Source organism: Mus musculus, chromosome 10, assembly GCF_000001635.26.
Source record: "Mus musculus strain C57BL/6J chromosome 10, GRCm38.p6 C57BL/6J".
Taxonomy (NCBI): domain Eukaryota; kingdom Metazoa; phylum Chordata; class Mammalia; order Rodentia; family Muridae; genus Mus; species Mus musculus.
In genome coordinates this window covers 81,921,579-81,932,666 of record NC_000076.6, presented here as the reverse complement: position 1 = coordinate 81,932,666, position 11,088 = coordinate 81,921,579, and the positions used below count along the sequence as shown (strand labels likewise).

General features: G+C 41.9%; 1 protein-coding gene across 3 annotated transcripts in view; it reads left to right on the top strand.

The window, feature by feature from the left end:
* The first annotated feature begins 2,154 nt into the window (after window positions 1-2,154).
* Window positions 2,155-11,088, top strand: part of Zfp781 (zinc finger protein 781) — a 28,602-nt gene continuing 19,668 nt past the window's right edge. For all 3 annotated transcript variants that reach the window (NM_001384187.1, NM_199062.2, NM_001368187.1), the window contains exon 1: window positions 2,155-2,235. In NM_001384187.1, the coding sequence (NP_001371116.1) occupies window positions 2,233-2,235 (3 nt within the window). In that variant the 5' untranslated portion in view covers window positions 2,155-2,232. The remainder of the gene's footprint in view (window positions 2,236-11,088) is intronic.

The window sequence follows — 11,088 nt, the reverse complement described above, 5'->3', positions numbered from 1 at the left end:
CCTTTGGAAGAGCAGTCAGTGCTCTTAACCGCTGAGCCGTCTCTCCAGCCCTCTACTGATCATCTTTATCCCTGTTTTTCCCTAAGATGAAATATGAGCATTTAAAAGTAGGAAAAAGTAGTGGCTAAAAGATCTCTGGAAATACAGTTAACACACTTGCAGGCTATTCTAATGTCAGAAGGATTAAGAGGGAGAATATTTTCTTCTTTGCCCTCTCAGGTCAATGAGATCCCAGCAGTCTGTGGGCCATTGATCAGTATTCTGTACTTGTGAAAAGTCACTTGGTGTCTTGTTCATGGAGCCATGGTGATCCTATTCAGTTAATTCAAAACTTTGTCAGTGTACAATGAGGAGGCTCCATGCAGGCTTCAGAGGAAGCCAAACTTGGTCAAGTAAGGCCTTTGTCTTACCTTCCCAGTGATAGATAAGTGGTAGAAAAAGGCTAGAGGAGCCTGAGGGTCCTATCAAGCTCACACCACATCTGAGCACCAGTAGCACAAGTGGCCCAAAAAATTACTTTTGGGCACCTGCATGGTCTTCAGCACTAAGCAGGAAAGTTGAGCCAGTGACTAAAAGTATTCGTAACAACACAAGGGATCCTTCTCCACAGACAGCAGGTGTAAGTCTACGAGAAATGTTGCCTAGACAGCTGTATCTCACCAATATTTTTCTCTTGATAAAAAGATGTTGCTGGCTGGGTGTGGTGGCGCACACCTTTAATCCCAGCACTCGGGAGGCAGAGGCAGGTGGATTTCTGAGTTCGAGACCAGCCTGGTCTACAAAGTGAGTTCTGGGACAGCCAGGGCTATACAGAGAAACCCTGTCTCGAAAAAACAAACAAACAACAACAACAACAACAAAAAGATGTTGCCTAGATGTGAGATGTCAGAATTTGGCCCACTCTAGAACCTGCCTACAGCCAAGGGAGACCAATCAGTATTGTTTTAAATACTGATGCAAACATGAAATTGTGGCGAAATCTCTCTTCTCTCTCCATTTGGAAGTCACATGGAGAGGGCATCATGCTCACTCTGGAGACCATAATTATTGGTGGTATAGTCCTCACTCATTTAACCTTTTGATGCCCACCTCTGGGATGGTGGCATAGTAGGCCAGTGCCATGACAGAAGGCTGGGAAAGTGTTATTGCTTGGCTAAGAATGTACATCTGAGAGGTGTGAGGAAATCTTATTGAAATTGCTGATGCTGACTTAATTAATCTTAATTAATCTTAATTAACTTAATCTGTTGGCTTAATTTCAACCTGAATGTGTGGGGTATTATTTCAGCTGTGAGATAGGGGGATCACTTCAGTATACACTGAGCAACCATCTGTGTATGCTAGAGCCCTGTGAATCAAAAACTAAGAAATAAGAAAAGAAGAACATGACTGGTTCTGGGTTTTGGCCCCAGATGAATGAATAAAAGAAAAAAGTAAAGACCATGATTACTCCTAGATATTGTGAGGGAGAATTCTTGCAAATAAATGGGAGAATACAGCCAGAGGCAGAGATACGTACGAGAGTCCAGGATGAACGTGACCCTTAGGCATGTGAGAAGAGGAGGGAGGGGAGATGGAGGAGGCAGACCAAGAAGTCAGGCATGTAAAGGGTAGATGACAAAAAAACAAAAAACCAAACCAACCAAACAAAAAATCCTCCACCCCGCCTCTGCCCCAGGTACCTAGATAGACATATGATATACGTGGGGAGGACATATGGGGTAAGGGTAGCCAAGCTCCTAGTCTGGAGAAGTTCAGGGTAGGGGCCAGGCATGCAGGCCAACATTGTAACAGGTAGGGACTGAGATATGCAGAGGGAACCTGGCAGATAGCATTTTTGATAAATAGGCACCAAATTTATTTGTTTCTGGGTTTGAGACATGACACTCTCTGCCCAGGAGGAAGACGGGGAAGTGCTTACTGAGTGCAGGAAAAGTGCAGGGACCACTTTGCACTCCAGGAGCAAGTTCTACAGCAAAGCCTGCTTATGATCTAGGCCCGCTCTTGGCCTGTGGTGGAAGCCGGAGATGGGAAACACAATGTCTCTTAGGGACACTGCTCCTGTCACTTAGGCCTCAGTAGCCAATCAGAACTTCGAGACGAGCCTTCAGTCATAGTGGGCGGGCACTTCCTGTCCGCCATATTACCCGCTTTGTTGTGAATCTGAGGAAAGCAGTATAGACCATCTGCCGGGAGCTGAGCGGAGAGCGAGGCGAATTTGGAATCCGCGCCATGGTGAGCGAGGCCGCCGTCCCCACGCGGGGAGGATCCGCGGGGTCCCATGTGGGGTTGTCCTGGGGTGCGGGCACCGGCAGCGAGATGTGGCGACCTTCGTAATTGCGTTTGTCACCTGAGTTCCCTTATTCTCCGGTGTGGAAGCATCACCTCCCAATGAGACGGTTCCCCGGGCTGCGCCGGCGCACAGCATAGGAAGCTAGAGATGATGCTTGGACACGGGCATCCTTCAGCGGGCACGCATGCGCGGGTTTTGTTGTCAGTGGGAGAGATTTGCTGACTGGCAGAGCAAATTCTTTTCTTTAGTGTCTTTCTAAAGTTCTGTACCTGGCACTTGACATTCGGGTGTAGCATCCATCGCAGTTAACTCTGCACAGTGTAAAGCCTGTGTCATTAACACATTCTCATGTAGATGCCACGGTGGTCCAGTCACGTGTGTTAGTAAGGCCAGACTCACTGTGATTCCCTGCATAAGTTGTCCAAATCGACCTAGTATTAATTGTGTTTTTGTCCTAAGTGTTCTCTCATGATCTGTCGGTCTCAAACAGCACAGTCTTTATGGCAGGTGTAGGGTAATTTAGAAGTCAGACGGTGTCACCGTGCTGTTTATTCAGCCTTGTGTGCTCATGTTTTCATTCATGATGACCTTTTGTCATCGGCTTTCTGTCGCTCATTGCAGAAATCGTTAGACTCTTTAGTGGACGTTTGTTGAATCTATAGCTCAGATTCTGTACTGAAACAATACTGAGACTAATTGTCTAGAGTCATAAGATTTCTCTCCTTTGACCAAGTTCTTTGAGTCTTTTAATTACGAAATGATAATTTTGGCTACAGATACTTGTCATATTGTCATATATGTCTTATTGCTGTTTTATCCATGGTGACATATAAGAGATATGGAGATCTTTATTTTTAATTTACTAAATTTATTTCATGTGCATGAGTGTTTTGCTTCCGTGCATGTGTGTTCATCACTTGGGTGTTTGGAGTCCATAGAAGACCAAAGAAGCCATTAGATGTTCCCCACCAGGATCTAGTGATCATTTTGTGTCATCATGTTAGTGCTGGAAGCCAAACCCAGCTCTTCCACTAGAGCAGAAGTCTTAGTTGCTGAGCCATCTCTTGTGTCTTAAACTTGACAGACTTTCAAAATTTTACATGTGAGTGTGCCCATTTCACAGGCTGAAAACTGAGGGTTAAGGTGATTGAGGTTTGTTAAAAGTCTTGTGTTTGGGAGTTGGGAGATGTCTCAGAGGTACTGTTTGAGACTCGGTCTGTTTGACACAAGCTAGAGTTAGACTGTCCTGTGGGCAAATGTGTAGGGTATTCTCCTGATTAATGATTGATATAATAGTGCCCATCCCACTGTGTTTGGTGCCACTGAGGGCAGGTAGTTCTGAGTTGTATAAGAAAGCAGTCTTAGCAAGCCATAAGATCAGGGTAGTTTCTTAGTCAGAGTTCCATTGCTGTGGAAGAGGCACCAAGACCACAGATAGCATCACTTATAAAGAAAATCATTCAAATAGGGCTCTCTTCCGTTCCAGAAGTTTAACCCATTATTGCCACAGTGTGGATTATGGGTATACATAGCAGACATGGTGCTGGAGAGGTAGCTGCGACTTCTAAATTCAGATCAGCAGGCAGTCTGGGTTGAGCATTTTAAACTGCCAAGCCCACCTTTTCTGACCGACTTTTTCCAACAAGGCCACACCTACTCCAACAAGGCCAGAGATCCTAGTACTTATCAAGTAGTACTATTCCCTAATGGCCAGACACTGAAATCTATGAGCCTTTGGGTACCATTCTTACTCAACCGACCATAAGCAGTAAGCAGCATTTACCAAGTTTGCAGACTATGTGGGATGCAGAAGCCTACCCTTTACGGTTATATAATTTAGCAAAATCTTGTCGCTGCCTTGTGCTGGAGACTTCTTATCATATAGAGTCTTCTTCACTATTCTCTAAATGTGTGGTGTGATTTCACGTTGGGAAGGCACATTAATTCCAGAACAGCCTCACCTCCAGCTTTCAGGAAAATACTTTGGGTGTCCTATGTTGACTCTGGTTGTCTTCCTTCTACTGTGTAGCTGTACAGGCTTTCTGAGCCAACCTCCTCAATTCTTGGATTGAAGGTTTGTAGTACCACAGAGTTCTAAAAAGAATTCATTTGATTTACATGGTGGTATGTTCATGTCAGTAGCAGGAATAGAACTTGTGTGTGTGTGGAGCATGGCTTCTCTGTGGACACCGGAAAAGAAGGAAGGAAAAGCTTACTGTGTATACTGTAGGTCAAAACAGGCTAGGCAATATCTGAGTTACAGGCTTTTAATGTTTAATCAGTGAACTGTAAGGGTCTCCATTATCCTGATGTGGTAGGTGAGTTGATGTGTTCTTTCCCAGCATGCATTAATTCATACCTTATGAATTAAGGCAAACCAAATTGGTGGATGTGGAATTTGAGGAAGTTATCTTGGGCCAATGAAATTTCCAAGTGGCCAACTCTCTCATATGGATAAATGCAAACCTGGTTGTGTCATTTCAGTTTAGTGACTGAAGGCACCAGTATTGAGACACAGGGCATTTGGCTTTGGCTTGTATATCAGTATACAACACTCAGCAGTTCATACACTGTCTTCTTAATGGCATTTTCTCTACCAGAAAAGAACTTACATTGTTTTAAAGTTGGTATACCTAAATAGTTTTTTTTAAAGCTTTTTATATCTCTTTTAAAAGCCTCATTTTTTTTTTTTTACATGTGACATTGTGGTGGTTGAGTTTAGCCCCCAAAGACTCTTGTGTTTGAATGCCTGCCTCATAGAGAGTGGGCACTATTAGGAGGTGTGGCCTTGTTCAAGGAAGTGTATCACCGTGGAGGTAGGCTTTGAGGTCTCCTATATGCTCAACCATGGCCAGTGTAACACAGTCCCTTTCTTCTCCTTCCTGTGGATCAAGTTGTGGAACTCAGCTCTTTCTCCACCACCATGTCTACTTGGACACTGTTATACTGCCATGCCTCCTGTCTTGGAGGAAAGGTGAACTTCCATTCATCCCTTTAAACACTGCCTTGCCTCTCTGCTGCACATTTATACTCCATTGATCTCTGTTATATTCTTCTGTTTAAATACATTTTGAGCTTAAAAGAACTCAGGCTAAATTCCACATTAGAGATGTCTTTGTATAAATTGAACTATAGTTTTTCTCTGCTGTTTAACTTTAGAGAAAGATTTTTTTTCCTTTGGAATCTTTGGGTTGGACAAAGATTTGAAGACACCCAGTGTTAGCATCCAAAACTCCAAAACTACCCAACTGAGAGTTCTACACCTCATTCCAAAGGCAAACAGGAATACTGGCTGGTTTTGTGTGTCAACTTGACACAAGCTGGGGTTATCACATAGAAAGGAGCTTCAGTTGAGGAAATGTCTCCATGAGATCCAGCTGTAAGGCATTTTCTCTATCAGTGATCAAGGGTGGGAGTGCCATCTATGGGCTGGTAGTCTTGGGCTCTATAAGAAAGCAAGCTGAGCAAGCCAGGGGAAGCAAGCCAATAAGTAACATTCATCCAAGGCCTCTGCATCAGCTCCTGCTCCCTGGCCTGCTTGAGTTCCAGTCCTGACTTCCTTGGTGATGAACAGCAGTGTGGAAGTGTAAACTGAATAAACCCTTTCCTCCCCAACTTGCTTCTTGGTCATGATGTTTTGTGCAGGAATAGAAATCCTGACTAAGACAACTGGCTTCCAGACAGCTAGGACAAGGGTCTTAAAGCCATGTCCACGGTGACACACCTACTTTAATGAGGCCTTCCTTGGCCAGGCATATACAAACTATCACACAAGTGAAAATCTGCTAAGACAAATATAGACTAGGGACAGAAGTTAAAGCTTCCTGATAATTGAGGAAGGGGATTGTGATGGTTTGCATAGGTATAGCTCCTATTGACTCATGTTAGAATGCTTGGCACATGAGTAGTGACACTATTTGGAGGTGCGGCCTTTTTGGAATTCATGTGACTTTGTTGGAGGAAGTGTGTCACTATGCAGGCAAGCAGGCTCTGCTCCGTGTTGAATCAGTGTGTCTTCCTGCTGCCTGCAGAACACAGAGTCCTCCTTCCTGTCTGAGGATCGACCACCTATAGGATTCTCAGTTGCACCTCCAACAGCAAGCCTACATACACACTGCTATGCTTTCTACCATGATGATAATGGACAAAGCCTCTGAAACCATTATCAGCCCCAATAAAATGTTGTCCTTTATAAAAGTTGCCTTATTTATGGAGTCTCTTCAGATCAATAAAATCCTAAGAAGTTGGTACAAGGGACTGGGGTATTGTGATAGTCCTGACCATGTTTTTGTTTGAGGTGTGTGGATTTGGCTACTGTAATGGGTTGTATATGCTCAGCCCAGATAGTGGCACTATTAGGAGGTGTGCCCTTGTTGGAGTAGGTGTGTCACAGGGTGTGGGTTTTAAGACTCTCATCCTAGCAGCCTGGATGCAAGTCTTCCACTAGCAGCCTTCAGATGAAGATGTAGAATTCTCAGCTCTGCCTACACAGTTTCTGCCTAGATGCTGCTATGCTCCCATCTTGATGATAATGGACTGAATCTCTGAACCTGTAAGCCAGCCCCAATTAAATGTTGTCTTTATAAGAGTTTCATTGGTCATGGTGTCTGATCACAGCAGTAAAACCCTAACTAAGGGCCTTTGGATTAGGAGAGCAGTTGAATGCTTTAAGTTGTACTTAATTGGCCATAGTAGTAGAAGCATGGAAGACAGTGGTCCTGAGGGTGATTTGAACTCTGGGTGCCTGACTCAAGAAGTTTCAGAGAGGAAGAATTTTAGTATGATGCTTAGACATTGTTCTTGTGATATTTTGTTGAAGAATTTGGCTGCTTTTTGCCTATGTCTGAAGAGGCTGCTGAGGCTAAAGTGAAGAGATTAATTACTTTGGTAAAGGACATTTCAAAAAGCCTAGTGTAGACTCTGTCCTGTGGTTCACTCTCTTAGTAAGAGAACATTTTGCAAAGGAATAATATGAGCAAGGACAGATACAAAATATATGGTTTAAGGATTAAAGGGGTACCAGGAAGTGGAATGGAGGTAAATCCTGTGTTTAAGCAGATAAATAGATTGAATATATCAAATGGAATTATAGGAATGGTGATCTCAGGCAAGATCAAAACCAGCTAAGCTTATTGCATCTGTGCAATTGTATAAGGCATTGTTATACCAGGTTAGGCATTATGACCTAGTTATTGTTTTCATTTGACATATGAAATATGATCGTCCAGTTGATAAGGGTTAGGTTATGATGGCTATTTTCTGTTATCAACTTGACTATATCTGGATGACCACTCCCCCCAAGCCCCCTGAAATGGAGAGTGTACCAGTGATCCAGATCTTGAGGTATAAAGATTTAGATGCTTTGATATGGATCTTGAATCTGAAAGATTCAGGCTTTAGATCAGGATCTTGAGGTGGGATGACATTCTTGATCCACATTGACACAAGCCTTTACTTGTGCTACAGTGGCCATGATTATAAAGATCTGTTAAAAAAAAAAAAAAAGCTGAGGTTCAGGCATGGTGGTACAGGCCATTAATCCTAGCCCCCAGGAGACAGAGGACAGATTTCTGAGTCCAAGGTTAGCCTGGTCTTCAGAGCAAGTTCCAGGTAAAGAAAAGCTAAGGTCCAGGTGCAGTCGTACAATCGTACATGCATTTAATCCTAGCAATCAGGAGACAGAGGCATATAGATCTCTGGGTTCAAGGCCAGCATGGTCTACTGAGAAAGTTCCAAGACAGCTAAGGTTAGGCAGTGAAGAAAAGCATGGGAAACAGAAAGCTATTGAAAATAGAAAATAATTGAATGAGGTAGACATGTTCCAGTACTAGCAAGCAGCAGAACTTGGCCACTTAGGACAAAAAGCTCTCTTTTATGAAAAGGTTACTTCATAGGTAAAATGTTATACGAAAGAGGAGTTGCAGAAGGATGTTGATAGTATGTTCAAAGCATTGTTTCATTTTATAAGCTCATTATAAGTTCAAAGCAACAGTTTCACATGGCCTTGCTTTATCATACTGCAAACCTGTGGCTTCATCCTTGGACATGACCCAGAATGAATGCTTTTCCTTGATTACAAGTTTGTCTAAAACCTGTTTCTCTTCTTAGTGCAATTCATGTTGCTCAATGCAGTCCTTATTATGCAGCCTTTATATAGCTGTATAGCCCTGACTGTCCTGGAACTCACTTTGTAGACCAGGCTGGCCTTGAACTCAGAAATCTGCCTGCCTCTGCCTCCTCTGCCTCCTCTGCCTCTGCCTTCCGAGTTCTGGGATTAAAGGTGTGCGCCACCAAGCCTGGCACATTCTATTCTTGATTCTAACTTTATTACTTCTTTCTGGCAAAATGACTAAAACCCTTCAGCTTTCTTCCTGAAATTATTTGAATCAAGTTAGGAATTCTATCAAGTCATTAATTCATCTAAATAGCATTACTTCATGAAAGTTCATCTTCATGTTGATCTGTAGGAAATTTGGCTAATAGGGTGGATCCGAGTTCGAGTCTATCCTGGTCTACACACCAAGTTCCAGGACATCCAGGGCTAGACAGAGTCTGGTTGGAGAAACAGTGAAGATGCTCACAAGAGTGAGACTTACGAGTCCCGGCTTTATACAATAACAAGAACAAGCTGCAGGTGGCAAAAACTTGCTTTTCCATAGAGGTGTAGAAAAGATAGTTTAAACTTTTAATTGAATAACAGCAGCAAGAAATAATGAACAATCTACAGTAAACTCATTTCTATTTGCTATATATGAAAGGAGCATGAAAACACATTCCAAGCACAGTTCTCTTTTTGAAGAAACTAATGTCACAAGTACTTAGAATTCTCCTCTTGTGACTCCATTTCTGGATTGTGTTTGGACAATATACCCAAAATTGTAATTTAAAAAAATATATAAATGAGACCTTTTTTATAATATGGAGGAGTCAACACACACACACAAACACAGGACTTCATACTGTAAAATTTGTTTTCATCATGTATTTGTTATTTTATTTAGAAAATCACAATAACTTAATTCAGGTTTATATCATATATAAAAATATATAAAATGTGCATGTGCCCAAGGAAGCCAGGAAAGTCCATCATACCTTATGGACATGTAAATACAAATAGTTCTGAGCCATCTGAAGTGGGTGTTAAGAAACAAACTTGGGCATACAACAGCAGCAATGCTACTGAGTCTACACTCCAGCTACCAAGGGTGTCAATATAATGAAAAAATAAAGATGCCCTATTATTCATTCTGTCTTCTATCACTTGTGTGTGATGAAAGTCCCTGCATGGTCATTGAATGTATTTCTATCCCTCTGTGAATGGGCTCTATACTTTGCTTCTTATTGTTAATATTATTCTATTGATGTAAGTGAAGACAGTGAAATATTTTGTTGGGGAGAGATGAGTCCAGATTATATTGGAGTAACTATCATTACTGTTTTTGTTTTGTTTTGGAGACAGGTTCTCTATATAGCTGTGTTCATCCTGGAACTCAATGTGTGGACTAGTTTAGCCTCAAACTCAGAGAGATCCACCTGGCTCTGTCTCCAAAGTGCTGGGATTACAGGCATTTAACGCTACAGGCAGAGAATGAAAGGTTGATGTAGATTTAAAGCAGAAACATCGCTGTTTTTATAAACAGAAACAAGTCTTGGATTTCTACAATGTATTAATTTCAACTGGTCAGTTGTGTCCTATGTCCTCAGAATTTTTGTTATATGCTTGTTTAATTTTTTGTTTTTTTGTTTTGTTTTTGTTTTGTTTTGTTTACGAGACAGGGTTTCTCTGTGTAGCCCTGGCTGACCTGGAACTCTGTAGACCAGGCTGGCCTCGAACTCAGAAATCCATCTGCCTCTGCCTCCCAAGTGCTGGGATTAAAGGCATGTGCCACCACTGCCCAGCTTCTTGGTCTTCTCTTCTCTCCTCTCCTCTCCTCTCCTCTCCTCTCCTCTCCTCTCCTCTCCTCTCCTCTCCTCTCCTCTCCTCTCCTCTCCTCTCCTCTTCTCTTCTTTCTTTCTTTCTTTCTTGAGTTGTTTAATTTCATCTTTTTCAATAGTTTTAACCATATGCATACACTTATCATAGTATCCATATACCAATCAGGGGACAACTGACAGTTGTCTATTCTTTTTTTTTTTTTTTTTTTTTTTTAAAGATTTATTTATTATTATATCTAAGTACACTGTAGCTGTCTTCAGACACTCCAGAAGAGGGTGTCAGGTCTCGTTACAGAAGGTTGTGAGCCACCATGTGGTTGCTGGGATTTGAACTCAGGACCTTTGGAAGAGCAGTTGGTGCTCTCACCCGCTGAGCCATCTCACCAGCCCCTTTTTTTTTTTTTTAAGATTTACTTATTTATATGAGTACACGTAGCTGTCTTCAGCCACAATATAAGAGAGCATCAGATCCCATTATAGATGGTTGTGAGCCACCATGTGGTTGCTGGGAATTGAACTCAGGACCTCTAGAAGAGCAGTCACTGCTCTTAACCACTGAGCCATCTCTCTAGCCCCCAGCTGTGCTATTCTTTATTTCCTCTTCGTGAGTATTAGAGGTGAAATAGAGGCAGTCATGTTTGGCAACAAGAGCTCAAATGGCTTGAATCCATAGTGACAGATTATATACCTATTATATAGAAAAAATATTATGTAAAATTATATATAAAATTAAAATTATTACATATGTAAAATTATAGTATATATAAAATTATATAACACAAATATTATGTAAATAACACATAAAAGTTTTTCACATTGCATTCACACAGGTTAACTTTTTCCCTCATAGAGATGTAACA